General features: G+C 40.5%; 1 protein-coding gene across 1 annotated transcript; it reads left to right on the top strand.

The window, feature by feature from the left end:
- The first annotated feature begins 7 nt into the window (after nt 1–7).
- Nucleotides 8–11,189, top strand: DPM1 (dolichyl-phosphate mannosyltransferase subunit 1, catalytic). Its single transcript, XM_030503393.1, has 9 exons — nt 8–181; nt 509–608; nt 2,700–2,733; nt 4,245–4,321; nt 4,446–4,471; nt 5,402–5,497; nt 6,943–7,011; nt 7,306–7,420; nt 10,222–11,189. The coding sequence occupies exons 1-9, from the start codon at nt 72–74 to the stop codon at nt 10,324–10,326; spliced, it is 732 nt and encodes a 243-aa protein (XP_030359253.1). The 5' UTR covers nt 8–71; the 3' UTR covers nt 10,327–11,189.
- Nucleotides 11,190–18,422: the final 7,233 nt, after the last annotated feature.

Genomic DNA, 18,422 nt, shown 5'->3' on the forward strand with positions numbered 1-18,422 from the left:
TCTGTCCGCGCCGTGCGCGGCGATTGGCTGCGGCGCTCCGCCGCCGGTTCCGGGTGCGTCAGCGCGCCGACATGGCGGGCGGCGGCGGCGGGGACAAGTTCTCGGTGCTGCTGCCCACCTACAACGAGCGGGAGAACCTGCCCCTCGTCGTGTGGCTGCTGGCGCGCACCTTCCGCCACAGGTACCGCCCGCGGCCGGGGTGCGGGAGGGAGGAAGGGTCCGTGCTGCGGCAGCTCCGGCTGCCGGAGGGCAGCGCGAAGGCAGCTTTAGGTTCGCAGCTCTCGCAGTCCCGAGGCTGCAGCGGGCTGTGGCGCTGTTGGGGCTTAACAGCGGGAACGGTGACTTTGTGTCAGGGTTTATCCTATGAGCATGGCCCTGTGGCTGTAACTGCAGCGTCCAGCTGTCAGAAAAACACCTTGTGGTCGGTTCAGTCCCGTGCCTCTCACAATAGCACGGGCAGGGAAACTGGGTTTGCCGTCTGCTCACTTAAAAATAATTCTCATTTCAGCGGAAAGGATTTTGAAATTATCATCATAGATGATGGAAGCCCCGATGGGACACAGGAAATTGCTGAGCAATTGGAAAAAATATATGGATCGGATAAAATAGTGAGTTCTGTATACTGTGTTTTTTGTTGTATTGGGAAGTACTTGAAGTCTGTAGAGAACTGGAACCCTTAGAGAACTCTTGGAGAACAGAATCTCTGGATTCTGCACTTTCTTTACATCCTTAAACAAGTTAGTTTTTGCACAGCATTCCAGGCTAATGTAAAATGACATTTGTGCTGCTGCTTTGCAGCATTATGGGCTAATATGCAGAATCATGAATTGTTTGCAAAAGGTTTTCAGAACTTTGTGTATTGCTGTGAGCTGTGAATAATGAGTAGTGGTTGTTAGTTGTTACTTTGTGCACGCCTGAGGGAAAGAAGAGGTTAGGATAAGGTTTAATTTCATTTTAAGTGACTGCAGAAATAGGGAAATTGGAACAATAAAAGCTAGTCTGGGATTGTGATTTTTTAACCTGTCTGGTTGCATTCCTCAATAAGAGGACTTTTTTTTCCCCCTATTTAATATATTACTGTATAACCATCAATTACAACAAGATACTGTTATTTCTTTAGTGTTTACAACTTAAAGCCACCTTTTTTTGGCAATAAAGATTTTATCACAGAACAGTGAACCCAATGTTCAGTTTACTGGTTGTGCTGTAAGCAGGGGCAGACACTTCCCTAACCTGTTCCTGTGTAAATGTAGGGGTTTAAAAAGTATTTGTGAATTAAGTACGATTTGGAGATTGCTTTAAGAACAACGTGTGTAGGAAGTTTTGGAGTCTGTCTTTTTTATCCTTTTGTTTTCTTTTTTTATATTGGTAATAGAAAAGTTTAAAGAGTTACCCAATATTTCCTTGCTGCTTAAGAGTTTAATTTTGGAGTTTAACCTGTGGACCAACCCCTGCTGCAGTGTTGAGCTGAGCACACTTGAGTGTGAGTGTGTGAAGGCACTGCCATCGGCTCACACTGACACCACTGCAGAAATCTGTTGCGAGTTTTCACTAGGTGGATTTTCATCGTTTCCTGATACATATATATATATATATTTGGTTTTTAACCTGAATTTTGTTTCCTGAGCAAAGTCATTGTTCTGATTTGTGCTCAGTTGTCATCATCTAAACAACTCGATGGGGTTTCCTGCTTACTACATTATGCTTACTGAATGTGGTGTGTGATTGACTTAATGTGAGGCCAACAGCTTCAAGGACGCAGAAGAGGAATTAAAGTGGGTTTTTTTGGGGGGGTTAATGTTCAAATTTAACTATTTATTAAAAAACAAACAACCCAGAAACCAAATTAACAAATCAGCAGAAGCACTGAGGATTAACTCCTTCATATCCATGTCCATCTCCAAATTGCATTGCTTATGACCTCTCAGATAATGCATCAAAACTGGCCAAGATGTAAAATGTGTTTCAGAAGTACGTTTAGATAACTGCTTAAACATCTACCCTCTCCTCCCCAAATGCTGACTTATATCAATGGCACTTTAGGAAGTTAAGTTACTGTCATGATGATCTAGAAGTGAGATTCCTCTTTTGACAGTGGTGGTGACCCCTTCTCCCCCTGCACTTCATACAGCCCTGCAGGAGCTGAGGGTACGGGGCACGGGTTTAAAGCTTGGTCACCCATGTTCTGCAAAATTGATAATGTTGTTATATGGTCATTATTCCTGGGTTATATCCATATGCACATGAAAATCTTGACATTTATATTCAGTACTGGAAATATGTTAAATCACTTTGGGAAACTTGCTAAAATATTTGCTGTTTAGTATTTGTCATCCCTGAAGAGTAATGGTGCTGGGGAGACTGTTCAGCTTTATAACTGCATTTCAGAGAGTGGAATTTGAGGAAATCCTTTAGTTTAGTTATAGTTACAAATTTTAACTTAGGGTTATTTTTTTGGTTTTGTTTTTTTACTGCAGAACTACTAAATAAAGCTTAGAAGGGGTTTGCTTTTAAACATGACCTGATCAAATACCTGTTTAATATAATGGTTTGTTTCTCATGTATTTGACAGATAAATTTATATATTAACTAGATTTCTAAAAATGAAAAGTACCTTGAAAATAGTGAATTCAATGTGTCACTAAAATGAATTAAAAACTACTTGGAGTAATAGCTGTATCTTTTAATATATCTTGCAGCTTCTAAGACCAAGAGCAAGAAAGTTGGGCCTTGGTAAGTCCTTGTTAACTCTGGTTAGTACTAAAAAAAATAAATCTGTTGTATTCTTTGATTCTAGTCTATAAAATTTGAGTGGAAAAAAAATCACAGGATCTGGATGAGCTTTAAGGTCTCTGCCAACTCACACCACTCAAGGATTCTATGAAATTACAATAAAACTTGTAGTATGAAAACTATTCTAAAATAAAGTGGGGATATTTCCATCTGTTAAGATCTTTATCCCTTCTGCCTTGAAGAATGGAGTAAATGATAAAATGCAGTACGTTGTTTGACTTATTGTCAGTCAGTATCTGCATTTCTTGCTAAATATGTTGGCAATCCCCCACTGGTAAAGCATCTGAGGTGTTCAGTGTTCTGGGTACTGCAGCTGATTTCTCCAGTCCACTGAACGAAAATCAAATTCCAATTTTGATATTGAATTTTCTGTTTAAATTTCTTTCTATATTTTTTTCCTCTCATCTATCTAAGAAACTCCAAAAAAACTTACATGCCTTTCTTTGTATGTTTTCTGCCTTTTCATCCCATGTCCTAATTTGACCAGTATTATGGATTAAAACTGACGGAATTTAACTTTTTTGTGTACCATAACTATCAATTGTGCACAATAACAAATCTGTGGCACTTCTATGGTGTAACTCTGCAAACAAGGAAAAGACAGGGAAGGCAGCTTGTTCACTGACCAGGAGTTTAGTTTCCTGCAACAGTGCCTGCTAAGGACATCAGTTGAGTGTTTTGTTTTCAGTTTTATCTATTCCTCATGAAGTTAACAGAAAAACTCAAAGACTAATTTGGACCAGTGAGAAGTATCTGCCAGTTTTTAATCTCTGTTGTGCTGCTCTGCTGGCCTCGGGTACGTGCTGTCTCTGGGTGATATGACTGGGATCAGAAATTTGCATTCTTGAGGAAAACTGTAATAGCAGAACTTGTCACAGCTCCTATCCAGACAGCTACACCAGTTCATCCAGGATGAATAAAACACAACAAAATCTAAAGTAAGAAAAAAAGGCCGTCTTCAGATTAAGTATCAGAATATAATTCATGGTATCAGGAAGAACTAACTAAAATCTATATACTAGTAAATTCTGAGTCTAGAAATCAGGGGGTTTTTAACCACTGGTGATTATGTTGTTGTCTGTGTCCTATTTCTAGTTTTCTGTGGCTCATAAGTGCCTGTGGTGCTTTTGAAAATGATATTTCAAATAGTGACCCACTTATCAAGTCATGCTTCTCTGTGCAGCTCTAGTGCAGTAGGATTTGCCAATTTTCTATTTATAAAATCTATTTACTTTTATAATCTATTTATATTTATAAAATCTAGTGCTGAAATTGGAGGGAAAAGGAAAAATAATTCTAATGTTTGATCATCAATGCATCATTTAAAAATAAATTTTAGGAGCTTATAATTGATCCTTTGCTAGTAGAGATTCTAGAAAATCAGTGAAGACTGTGGCTGGAAGATTGCACATGTTAGAATAGTGAGGGAAATTCTTTACTGTTTTCCTCAGGCACTGCATATATTCATGGAATGAAGCACGCCACTGGGAATTTCATTGTTATTATGGATGCTGACCTGTCTCACCATGTAAGTCTGTATTTTATCTACCACTTTTTTAATCTGCTATAATTAAATGTTCATTGATTTTATTTTTTTTTTTTTGTAACCCCCACTTCTTTATCTTTTCTGATCTGTTTTCCTTCCATTTCAGCCAAAGTTTATTCCAGAGTTTATCAGGTAGGTGCCGATCACAGTATGAGAGAATGACTTGTGAACATTTACTGGTTTGTAGTAGTATCTGAAAGCTTTATATTCCTCTGTGGCTGTGGTAAGAAAACTGGCAAGGAAAGAATTTGAATAAAAGTGATTGGACCTCATTAGATTTGTCCCAGAATAGTCCAGGAAAATAATTAGTTCCTAACTGGAGCAAAAATCCCCAAGTTTAAAGTAACAGAGAGCAGATGTGGCTTAGTAGTTCTCTGCCTTGTGATGGTTGTGCAGCTTTAAAAAGCATATATATAAACATAATCTTCTGATTCTGTTGGTTTCATCATGTAAAGATATTGAATAGAGGACCATGTCCTCAGTTATTAGTGAAATACTTCTCTCCCTTTTGCCTGCCTCCACCTCCCTGTAACATTCCAGTTGGTGAGAAATGGACAACAGGCATTATGTTGGAGGCTAATGGCAGCAGTCTCTGTAATTATCAACCTTCTTGTCTAATAGGGCTGGAGGCCTAACGTTTTAGATGAGGTTCTGCAGCAGTCTGGCCTAAGGATAGTTCCAGACTCTTTTCCTTACTACCGGTTTGTGTAATTTAAATATTTAAATCAGTATTTTAAATCATTGTCTTTCATACTGGAGAGAAGCTTTAAAAATGCCTGTGTCGGCCTTTATAAATTATTCATGAAGAAGTCTGTGAAATTCTGTGGCGCAGTCGGTAAAAGATAATCACAAGATTCACTGAAATAGGTCTTTATAAGAGAATAATCACCAGGTTTTTAGATGCATAATGCTATAACCACCGTAAGGATTGCTTTCTTCTCTACTTATTTGTTCAAAGGTTTGTAAAATCCAGATTTTGCACTAAAAAGAGTGATTGTTTTTATTTTCTGCTACCTTCATACAAATACTCCTTGTTTTTCTGCTAAAACCAATTGCTTATAGAAAGCAGAAAGAAGGCAATTTCGATATTGTGTCTGGAACAAGATATAAAGGAAATGGAGGAGTATATGGCTGGGATTTGAAAAGAAAATTAATCAGGTTGGTATTTTTCTGCATATTTACACATAAATTTGTTATTTATTATTCCAAGGCTTCGTCTCAATCTGTGTGAGCTGAGCTGAGTCTTTAGTCAATAGTACTGGGTACTGCAAAATTATGTTAAATAATAGAAGCATGCATGGTTTGCAAATTCTTTAGTTAAAACCCACCAAGAAGGAATGTAATGACATAACTAGGCTTGAGAAATGGGGTGGAACAGTGAACAAACCTGCCTGGCATCAGGTTGGGACAGTCAGCTTCATCATCCAAAGAATGAGCTGAGACTGTCCTCAAGTTTAAAGACACATTTAGTTAGCTCTACCAGCTTTAATGGGCCTTTCCCTAAACAGTCAATCGCTTGCTAAACCCCTCCGTTGATGCTCTGATGTGTCATCAGTTAAGAATTATCTGGCATGATCAATGTTAATAAGTGATTGCTTAGACCTTGCTGGAAAAGTTACAGTGAACACTGGGGAGAGGTGTCACCAAACACAAGGAGGAAAGTTCTGTCAAGGTTGTACACGCATATGGAGGCTGACATCTCAGGTTTACAGGGGCTTACAGATTTGGAGGGGGTATTTGACAAGTTTCTGCATAGTCTTTCTCTCTTATACTTGATTTAAGAGAATAGGCAGAAGTTAATGATGATTTATATGTTACTGTAAAGAATTAGGAGCAGAAGCTGTGTTAACGGTCTTATCTGGAGGTGGTATCACAGGCACTCTGTTTGGGTTTTCTCCTGTTTTTAATGGCTGGTATAAGTGCTCGCCTTTTTGTGAGTGTAAATAAAATCTACACCCAGCAAAAGGAAGAGAGCTGAATAGACATTACAGAGGAATCCTTTTACTTCATGCTGGACAAGGTGAAGGTCTTGCACATCTTATCAGTGTGTAATAGAGTCCTCAGCAAGAGAGTCATAACTGGCCTCTCGGCTCTTGTGAAGTTCATCATCAGTGGAGTTTATCCTTATCATGCTATAAAAGCAGCATAACCAAAACTGAACCTTGATTTTTTTAAATCCAAGTCTCACATTTGTCCAGGAAATATTTTTATTCTCCGCCTACAGTGAATGTTAGAAGAAAAGTGTTTTGACTGTTGCCAGATGTATTTCTTCTGCATTGTCTCGGTGTATAGTTGCACTAACAGTTTACCAGAAAGAAGCAGATTGGAAACTGTATTTCTAAAAACCATTTTCTCCTTCACAGTTCAATAATCTACTGATAATGTGTGTTTGAAAAGTAAACGTTGGGTTTTCATTTCAAGATTCTGTGATTAGTCAAATCTAGCAGTGAAAATAGATTAGAAATATAAGTTTTATATTAAGCAATAAAATGTTTCCTTTTTTCTTTGCTGGTAGGATGATATTTGCTTCTTTTCTAGAAATTCTGCTTGATCTTTTGGAGTTGTGCACTGAGCAATCCTGACATTCATCTTTTCTTTCACAGTCGTGGTGCCAATTTTCTAACTCAGGTTTTGCTGCGACCAGGTGCATCAGACCTAACAGGGAGCTTCAGGTACGGGCCTGGTTTCCAATTCATAAAGTTTATTTGAGATTAAGAAAATCCTGAACAAGGAACTGGAGTAAGAACACACCTTCCTTTCTGAGGGCTATGGCATCCGTTTGCATAGGTGTAAGAAATAGACTAGATTGCAAGAACTGTTGCTCCTATGACTTTGTTAAAGATTCTTTTTTAAATATTAATGATCTGAGAGAGTGATTCCAGTTAGGATTCCTACACACTGCCTTGATTTCCAAAGTTCAGACATTGTGCTTCAGGTTTCTTTTCTCTTTTTGTACTCGTTTGCAGGTTATACAGAAAAGAAGTCTTAGAGAAACTAATGGAAAAATGTGTTTCTAAAGGATATGTCTTCCAGATGGAGATGATTGTTCGGGCTAGACAGTTGGGATATACTATTGGAGAGGTATAGTAAAAGTTTTGATAAGTGTATTGTGCTTCCATTTCAATGTAGATACAGATGACTGGGAGCATAGGAAATTTTGTGAGCTTCCAAGAAGCAGCAAGATTATCAAATCGATACAAAGAGATTCCATATGTACAACTCCATCTTTCCAACTTTTCCAGGTGAATACCAGATCCGAAATCCAGTTACTTAATCCCCTGGCTGATATGCTGCTCAGATCCTTCCTCCTCCTCTTGCCATTTGCTTAGCTGCATACAATTTTATAAGCTTCTTCAAATGAGGGAAGGAAGTTAAAATATACGTGAAGCTGCCCTGAGCCTTTTTGTCCCTTCATATATTGTACAGGCATCTCTAGTTAGGTCTTTTCAAATCACTTTGTCTTCTCCATCAACCTGATTCTATTTCAGATTTATTCTGTTCTCCATCATTTATTGCCTTGTTATTTTCCAGCTTTCCACTTCTAAACCCTTTGAATGTGCTGTCTGCCATCATTGGAAAAGAACTCCAAACAATTGTTAGATGCTGTATTTCCAGCAGTCTGATTGCGGCCTTTTATATTTCATTGAATTGCTCTTGCTGGTGTCTTTAAAGGTGATTCTCTGGAATTCTTTGTGAATCTCAGCCAGTTCTTCATCATCATTTTCATGACTGACTTGTCAGAGAATTCTATTGGTGGTACTTCTCTCTCTAAACCTGAACATATTGCACTTCTCTGTCACCACTGGGTAGAGAATTTCCGCACAATAAAGCAAGCTCTTTTCTTCCACCTTTTTCACTTAGGGAGCAACATCACCGTCCTGTTTCTAGCTGAGGTTTGACACTAGTTTCTTTGGTCTTCCCACCCAACTGAAGTCATCTACTGCTCTCTAATATTGCTGAATTAAATCCCTACCTGTCTGTACATCCAGAAATTGACACCTAGGGTGAGATGAGGCTTTATTTACTATACATTTTTAAAACAGTAAAGTACAGTTCTCTGGCTTGAAAAAATGCAATCTTGGGTAGCTTTACCTCTTAACGTCTGAAAAGTTGCTTCATTATTCTTCTTTGGCCTTTTCTTTAGGATTGCCTTTGTGATATCTACAACAAACATGACAGCCTTCAGATCACTGACACATACCTATGACTGCTGTATTTTTACTGTTCTGTGTATCATCTCTATATTGTAGCTCCCTGGAGCAGGACAGTTTTCCATTACATTTCAAGTACATTGATACAGTATTTCCTGATCAATACTTATGATCTTTACATATTTTGTAGTTACCCAAACCATAATTCTAAAGTTCCAGCAGACGTGACACTTGCACATCTCATTCCTGGTTTGCAGGTGTTGTAACTCTACACACAGAACAGGGGGTTTTATGCAGTTGTAAAATGTAGATACAACTGTGCCAGAAAAATACTTCTTAAGCAAAGTTGAAAATGAAGATTGAGACCTGCCAGTCTAAAAGGAACGAGGGGATAATGAGATGAACTGGCATGAGCCATACCTGAATAGTCTTGTTTGCATCTCTGTTTCATTTTGCTGTACTTCTTTACTAAATGCGAGATGTACCACAGTGCATGGAATGCACCCTCTGGAAGATGCTTCCTTTAGAAGTAATGGTAGAACTTCTTATGCAAGAAAGGCAAAGTCCAGAAACAACACAGTGGTTAATTCCTATACTGAAGGGCAAGAATGAATACTTCTTATTAGATGAGACGTTAACCATTCTTTCATCATGGGTCAGGAAATGTCGCTGCTCACATCCTGCAATGACTACATATTCAGTAGTGCTCTGTAGATCAGCTGTCCCTACTTGCCAGAATGCTTACTGGGATCATCACAGGGACCCTACTAAGAAAGCCAGAGTCACTGCTGAGTCTCTCTGCGTGCCTTTTTAGGTATCTTCTTACCATCTTCTTGCCCTGGGTTCTCTTCTACCAGAGAGCTGTGAGAAGTCCTCAGCCCTGGCACAGATGCAAGGGTGTGGTGGTTTTTGTGTCCTGCCTGCCAGATGATTTCTGGTTGAAGCTGCCAGCAGAACGCTAAGCCAGTTTCCTAACGACTTTTGCAAATGCAATTATTTATTCTAGCCCCTGAAGTATTTTAATTTTGCATATAAACATGTATGGAAATTCTTGAATATTGTAATGCAGTGTTGGCAGAATGTCCTGTGGTATGTCATCTGGATGTGGTGTAATTACTGAAAAGCAGCATTTACCTAGTGTTTTATGAGTAGGGAGTTAATCTGGTCAGTATAATCACTTCGGTAAGGTAAGGAAACCAAAATTAGTGCTTTAAATGCTTTTTAATCCTGTAAATATTCTATAAAATGGTCAAAGACCAATAAAGACAGGCATTGCTTGTAAAATACACACCAGCTGCCATTCCCAGATGTCATCTTCTAGCCAGTGGTGCAGAATACTGTTTCATGGTAGTGGGAAGTTTTTGCCTCCCTGAGGCATTGACTCAAAGGTATTGAATTTCAGTGAAGGAAAGTGGTGAAGGTTCATTTTAAGCCCCCAGGCTTTCAGTACACTTAAGCTATTAAGTTTCTTCTGACTGGTGTATCATCCAGCCACTGAGTAATGTCTTTGGATCATCTTTAAAGGTGATAAACCAAATAATTCCATGCTCCCCAGCTATGGGGCAGCATTAAAGCCACTGGTAAGAAGAACTGGCACAAAGGAAGCCAATCTGGTGCTTGCCTTCCTCCCATGTCTAAACCTGCTGTAGTTCAAAGGCCATTCTTTTGTTTACAGAATTTATGATTCTTTAAGGTTTTGAACCTTAAAAATAGTTTTGCTTGTTCCAACAGGTTCCTATTTCATTTGTGGACCGTGTCTATGGAGAATCTAAACTGGGAGGCAATGAAATAGTCTCTTTCTTAAAGGGGCTCTTGACCTTGTTTGCTACAACGTGATAGTTTATCCTAAACTTACTTTTTTAGAAAACCATTTTCTGACATCTGTGTGGTTTTTAGTATATAATAGCAGAAGCTTGATAATTTGTGTGGTGACCAGGAAGACCTGCTATAAACTAACAGTTAAACAAACCACCAGTAATGAACTACATATGTTGTATCCCAAAATGCTCCTTTCAAAAGAAATGAACCGTATGTTACACTAAAACCTAATAAAGACTAATGCCCTATTCTATTTTTGTAACAATAATGAAGTCTTAATAAAGAACTAATGATCTTTTGCATTCAGAAATGAATCATTATTCAGCGGAAGCTAAAGAAGATTTTGAAATAAAGACAAGCAAGAACATAAAGAAAATACAGAATTTATCTTCTCTTTGTTCTGTGGTTTGCAGATAATATTTTGAATATATACCAATTAGTTGCCTTTCCGCAGCACAGACAGACATGCATCTTAAAGCAGATACAGAACAGTTTCTACAGAACTGATAATAGCTTGTGTAGCTTAAGAGTACAGTGATGTACTCGTACATTCAGATGAGTACAGTGATATGTTCTTTGTAAAACTGTTCTAGACGGGAAAGAAGGAATATTCTTTGGATAAGAAAGAGAATTGTATGTGTGGAATAATTTTGTATTCTGTGTGTTTGTCCAGAAGCCGGTGATTCCCTTTTCCCTTTTTCTTTAGAACCGAAGCATTTTTAGAACCTGTAAAACAGGACTATGGCATCTCATCTCGGTTCAGGGCGAGACCCACTTCACCTCACTGAATCTGAGACATTTTTTCCTTAGGTCAAATAACAATTTGCAATGTGGAATCTGTATTTGTTCCAGATCCTGATAAATGAAATACAAACACGTAATACTGGGGTTTGTTTCATGGTTTGATACAGCCACAACTCAGAAATTATGAAGCCCTTGCAATCAAGTATGTGCTTGGGAGGAAGTAGGCAGCAGGATGAAATGATTCGGACAATGGCTTTATATGTATGAAGAATATGGCCCATTTTGGGTGGGGGAGGGTAGTTCTGTGGGTATCTATCAGAAAATTAATGTTAGGAAAAGCAACAAATGTCTTAAAAATGATGCCTGTTTGGCTGGTGTTTGCATTTCTTTAGTACACTAGATAGAATTTTTAATATTAGAAAAAAGTATAATTAAATGATAAATTCGTATCTCAGTTACTTATCACAGTCAGTGACAAAAATTATTAAATACAACTTTAAAATGAGAGCTTGTTTTCTAAGAGACTGCTTTAGAGATATTCCTTTCTTCTTTAGTGACGTGTGACAGATTCTGGTATTTTTCTCCTTTTCTGATTATTCAGAGCAAACATTAATTTGTGTTAAAATAATAAAAACCCTGTAGCTGTAGGTTTTGAATCTACAAATCACTGGATTAGTGACTTAACTGTACGTTTTGTGACATTTGCCTGTACTTTTCCAGCAAATTACATATAATTTCATTTGGTGCAGGCTAATCAGGTCTAATATTCTATACAGAAATAGATCTCTGGCTCTGAAGGGCCACTGAAATCTCCAGTGAATGGGTTTCATCTATTTATGTTTCATTTGGAGGTTTCATGGCTAAAATCAACATTTTAGGTTGAAAATAGGTACAGTTTTTAATGACCCAACAGGGAGTTCTTAGATGTTTATTCAGATTTACATACTACTGAAAACCAGATGCTAGAATACAAACTGAGCCTCAATCAGGTCCTATTTTTCTCAGACTTTTATGTAACAATATATAGCTAAAGTCCACTGTAATAGTTACTCATGATCTAAGTGCTCTGAGTTAGGGCTTAGCTTTTAGAATGTGCATGCCTACTTTTTAATTATGAAAATGACCTGGGAAATCTCATTTGCCTATTTATGAGATCATGTTTGGAGGAAGGTGCTTTTACATATAAATTAAGATCATAATACATGGCATGGATTTTGTGTGCTCTGGTGTGTCAAAGTTTGAAATGTGACTGGGCTATATTCCAATTTTAGGTAAATAGGTGATAGTTCCTATTTGCTTTAAGGTAATGGTATTTAAGGTATGAAGAAAGTATGCTATAAAGAAATAAAAACAAGGGCTTTGTGGCATCAGGATACAAGTAGATGCTACAATGCTGCTTAAAACAAGAAGGTCATAAACGTGAAACTGATTTCAATAGCCTGCACCAACCTACTTGTAGAAGACACTACTGAAAGGAACTTATACATGGATCCAGTGGGAATAAAAAGAATTAAAACCATTCCTCAACCACCAGCAGGTTGAGGGAGGGGATTCTCCCCCTCTACTGCACTCTTGAGAGACACCCCCCCCCCAGCAGTCCTGCATCCAGCTCCGGGGCAACACCACAAGGGGGACGTGGAGCTGTTGGAACGAGTCCAGAGGAGGCCACGGAGCTGCTGCGAGGGCTGGAGCAGCTCTGCTCTGGAGCCAGGCTGAGAGAGCTGGGCTGGGGCAGCCTGGAGAAGAGAAGGCTCCTGAAGGGGAGACATTAGAGCAGCTCCAGTGTCTAAAGGGGCTGACAAGAAAGCTGGAGAGGGGCTTTTTTACAAGGGTAGGTAGGGACAGGACAAGGGGAATGGCTTTAACCTGCCAGAGGAAGGATTTCGATTAGATGCAAGGAAAAAATTCTTCCCTGTGAGGGTGCTGAGGCGCTGGCACAGGGTGCCCAGAGAAGCTGTGGCTGCCCCATCCCTGGCAGTGTTCAAGGCCAGGTTGGACACAGGGGCTTGGAGCAACCTGCTCTAGTGGAAGGTGTCCTTGCCTGTGGGAGTAGGGCTGGAACTGGATTATCCCTAATATCCCTTCCAGCTCAAACCATTCTGTGATTCTATGATCTTTAAAGTCCCTTCCAACCCATTCTGTGATTCTGGTATTCTATGTTCCATACTTCCTGTTTCCCATTTTCCTATTATTTTATAGACCCTGCTTACCCCCTCATCATAATTAGTCTTGTCTTTTTAATTTCCTCAGACAGAAACCACACCACACCTTGCTGTTCTCACAATGCTAATAACAGACTATAATGGGATGACAGACAGTTCTACTATAATCTTTAGGGATCAGGTGCCTAGAACTCCATAAAATGTCTTGAATATTCATGACTTACAGTGACATTTTAGTTCCTTTCTTAATATCATGGCAATACTCTACTTGCCTTGTTTTGGCCACCACAAAACACTGGCCTGACACTTACAGAGAATTTTTCATATTATGATGTCCCTTGTTTTACAGTTCCACATGGAATCAGCTTTTCTCGGTTACACCCATATGCATTTCCTGAGAAGGCATAAATACTCAGCTAATATACTTTATTATAGTTGCTTAGGAGTCTGTGTCAGCAAGCACTCAATCATTTGGCAAGAACTCAATCATTTGGCAAGAGTTTTAATTCCTTCCTGGCTTAAATCAGTATATATCATGAATGCATTTGGTCGGGCATGTTTAATGAAGCGGGGGGAAAAGGTAAGTCACATTTTGTACCAGTAAAATTCACTTTCTCCTGAATGGCAAACTGATTGCCCCCGTTGGCAGGCAGGCAAGGCGCCGGGAAGACCTTGTTCTGTTATTGTGGGCTAGAGATTCAAGGCAGTGTATGAAAAATCTTCCACAGCAGGCTCAGTTGTTCAAACCCGTTAGAACAACCAAAGCCATGTGCTGAACTTCAAGCATGCAGTAATAGAGTTTTGCATAGTGTATCCCTAGGGTTATCCATTATAATCTTAGGTTTGATGCTTGCACTCTGGTCTGAGCATGCTTCTGAATGCACGTCCCAGTCAGAGCTCTGCTCAGTGTCTTCGGCAGCTTTGTATCAGCATGAAGTGTTTCATCAGACAATCTGAAGCCCCAGCTGGGAGATGAGACACATAATTGGGGGCTTCTAAAATTGATACTACCTCTTGTCCAAAGACTTTGCAGCTGATCAGCTGTACTGCAGGAGGCAGGAGGTCTCCTCATGCCCCTTGCGCTCTCAAACAGCCCTGTCTCAGGGATACACAATACAGTTCACACCCTGAGGTATGATTTTGTCTTACTCATATGAAGATTTAGGTCTGTCATTCATAAAGTCAAGCAGTTTAATCCCTCTGACCTAGATCATAATGATTCTGAAGCTGGGACAACCACTTCAGGCAACCAAGGCTTGGTTAACGTATCCAACTGCGTGTGAAACCAGCATCAAAATGAGATCCCCAGCTTATCTTGTTTGGGTCTTGTGGGTGAGGATTTGTCTGATCTGAGGTCGGAGGGAGTTGGCTGCAGTTTTGGTTTATGGTGTTTTTTTAAATCTGAAGCTTTAATCTGAGCCTGCGATAAAGATGTACCTAGTTGCCAATACAAGCGCTATAGTAAAACATATTTTCCAGTGGACTGTGTAGAAAGCCAACTGCAAGGTTGCACAACCTTCTGCATATCAACAGTAAAATATACTGGTGACTAATCAATAATATTTATTTAAGGGTCTATCAAGATTCCAGTATAAACATGGATTGAAATCTTGGCACGACGAATTCAATAACAGATTGCCTACTGAGTTCAGTGCCTTGATGACTCCAGCAACAGCTTTTCAGTGGTTAGCATTCCAGAATTCAACATGAGGACTGGTATGACCAGGGTATACCCAGACAAGAGGATTGCTTATCAACCTTTATAACTGTTTTATGACATATCACCTCCAAGGTGCCATGCTGAAGACATGAATAAAGAAGGTAATCACAGAGCTTCTGTAAAGCACAGACTCTTTTTTCCTTCTCTGTTCCTGCCACACTTCACTTTCTGGTGGCCATTTGTGACTTCTTACAGACTATGATTGTTATTGTCCAGGGGAAAACATATTGGGACTGGAGAGAAGGAAATGGAATTGCAACTTTTAATTCAAAATTAGATTGGAAAACTCCACCCTTGAGAGAGGGATTTCACCAAAGCAGCAGTGGGCAGAGATCATAGAATGGAAGGTTATTGCAGCAAGGTTTGTGGCACTGACTTTTCAACAGAAACTGCTATCAATGGTGCATCATCATAAAACCCCACAACAACAACAATAAACTACCTTTTGTTTGGCTCACAAACATCTTTCCTGTTTTGACTTCTGCAAACATGTCACACCGTAGGAGGTGAGCCCAGACAAAACCACAGCTGAGAGCTTGACGTTTCCTGGGAAGCTCAGGGGGGTTGTCAAGCTCCTGAAATGCTGCGCTCTCAGGAAGGGGAAGATCTGAGCACTAAACTATACTTCCACTTCTGTGCCAGAACAGGAAAGATCTTGACTGAGCTCCTACAGTCACTGTTTGCTTTGGGGTCTTCTGACCCACTACTTCTATGCAACGACTGGGGGGATACCCAGGAATTAAATAATCAGTTTTACTTACTACACAGTGAATTTCCTGGCTGCAATGTGTTTGGAGAGCTCTCATTTCCAGTCCAGTTTTGCATCCTGCTTGCTCCGCAAGGCAGGCACATGGCACTACTTCTGATGGGTGGATTCTGTCAAAATAATGATATTACTTGTTATACAATGCAGGGGAGGTAAAACAGACAAGCTGCTGGAAAGTGATGGGTAATGGTTCGACTTGACGATCTTAAAGGTCTTTTCCAACCTAGTTGATGCTATGATGCTGTGAAAAATTACTTAAATACTGAACTTAGGTGATTTTAAAATTTTAATCAAGTCTTTCACTCAGCAGATCCTGTCTGAATGCAGTGTTTCTGAAGGCATTGACAACATACAAGACATCAATCCTATATCCACAGACAGAATGTAATTTGTCTTGCCAGTAAAACATCACCTCCAAAGGACATGTTATTTTGACTGACCAGCTTCTGAGTGGAATTTAAGTGTCACTTATGACAGATCAGTTTCTTAGTGCTCTGACTAAGACATCAACCTTTCCTTTCAGGTTATCCCAACCCACTAAGCAAACCTACCTATTTTAAGCATCTCAGACCTGCTCAATAGGGGCATCTTCTTGAAAAACAAGGGAAAAAGGAGAGTACTCTGTGGCAAGGCATAGTCCTTCCCTACTTTCATCTTGATACAGACTAAATTTTGTTCCTTCCTGGTTGCTCTTCCCAAAGTCATCTTCATGGAAGAATGTCAGAGAACGCTGACAGATGATGAAGTGTCTAAATGGCTCTGGAGCTGGATGGCATAATGGTTCTCTAAGAACATTGTGAAACCAGTTATCTCAATGCTCCTGAGGATTAACTTGTATTTATTATATAATTAATTATGTTTGGTGCTTAAAACCATTGATAGTTGTCTTAGTTGTTTTGTATTTGAATGAAAACCAAACATGGTACTGCTGCTGAACTAGTACAGTTACGAATCTGGGCACAATTTTGACCTGAATCAATAGCACAACACAAGTTTAATTACACCTATTCCACTTGGGAATGCTAATTGTGACCCCTCTGGTGTTAAGTGTTTAGTGCTATGATTTTACCCATTTTCCTAGTGGCCACACTCTATTGTGAGAAACAATCCCCACTTTGGTAATACAAAAAGTGTATTAAGACTATTAGCATCACCTTTTGTTTCATTTTGTTCACCTCACTCTGTACGCACAGGAGAAAAGCAGACTCCAGGCTCCTTTTCTCCTTCTTCCTCACTGCTTGGGTTTTCCCTTTAAAATCAATCTTTTCATACAAACTTTGTGTTATTCTCATCTTTCAGTACAAGTCTCAGTGGAGTACCTACTCTTGGAAGGCAAACTGAAGCTATAGTGAAAACCCAAACCAGCTTTCCTCGCTCTGCCTAGTTGAGACGTATTTCACATACGAGTATTGCAGGGGAACTGTTAAGTACCTCACTTCTAGAATCCCTTTCAACACTGAAGTACAAGCTTTGTTTTTGCAGGGAAGTTTTGTGTATTTCCATTCTGTTGCATGTGACTTCCTCACTCTTATGACCACTGGTGTAAAGATCCCATGAACGTACCTGGTGAAATGAAGCTCTGCAGACGGTGACCAAGAGCGTACTTCTAAATTCCACTCAACTACAAAGTCTTCAAGCAAGCTAACAACAAAATGCCACTAAATTCTCCATAAAAGCTACTTATGTGACTGTGATAAACATGGCCATTTACACACAGTCAGGGTATCAGTCACTCGAAAATGTGGGAGATCTTTGAGTTTTACGAAGTAACTTATGACAACTTTTCTATACTCTTCAGGCAATGATTTGAAAACACAGACTTGACTTTTCTAGTATTGCCAGGCTTAATTACAGCATGTGTAACTCTGAACCAGAACGGGTTTGGATGCTGAGGATGGAATTGCACTTTACTTCATCCTTCAAGTGTTTGTGTAGCTTTGAAGGAACAAACCCCAACATTCCCTTTCACTTGTAGAATGTCTTTTTCCTGCTCTATAGAATTGGGCCTCGTTTGCTGGAGAGATCTTGAGCGTGTTTGTCTTGACCCACCAGGAAGAATCAATCGTATGTGAAGCCTTGTCATGATCCAGATGTTACAGCAGGTGATCAAGCATTGTTTCCACGTGTGTGTGAACATGTGCACAAGGCTCACCAGGCACATGACATCCACCTTCAGCCAACCACTCGCCTTCAGTAAATTAAGCCAAAATACGCCAGGTTCAGCTTTCAGAGAGCGCATGAGGCAGACCCCACTGCCTCACATCTCCTCACTGCTCTCCCAGACGCCTGTGGAACACCTTGTGGCACGAGGCCCTGAGCGCGGCTCTCCGCATGGCCGTCGCCCAACTCGAAGCTCGCTCCTTTGAGGCGAGCAGGGCTGCGGGTCCCACCGCCGAGTCGTGCCGCGGGGCGGTGCGGGGCGGCGCAGAAGGTCCGTCCCGGTCCCGTTCCCGTTCCCGCCCCCGTGCCCTGAGGCCGCGCTGCGCTGTCCATGGTGTGAAGCGAGGCGCGCGCTGCGGCGCGGGGGCCCCTCTCGCGGGGGGGGGGGGGGGGGTTGGCCCCGCCCCTCCCGACGGCGCGCGGAGCGGGGCGGGGCGGGGCGGGCGCACCCTGAGGCGCCGCCGCCGCCGCTGCACGGGACCGTGTGCCGAGGGCCGCGCGGTCACGTGCGCGCACCGCGGTCACGTGGGCGTGCGGCTCGCCAGGCGCAAACCCCAGCCCC

Source organism: Strigops habroptila, chromosome 13 (genome assembly GCF_004027225.2).
Source record: "Strigops habroptila isolate Jane chromosome 13, bStrHab1.2.pri, whole genome shotgun sequence".
Lineage (NCBI taxonomy): Eukaryota > Metazoa > Chordata > Aves > Psittaciformes > Psittacidae > Strigops > Strigops habroptila.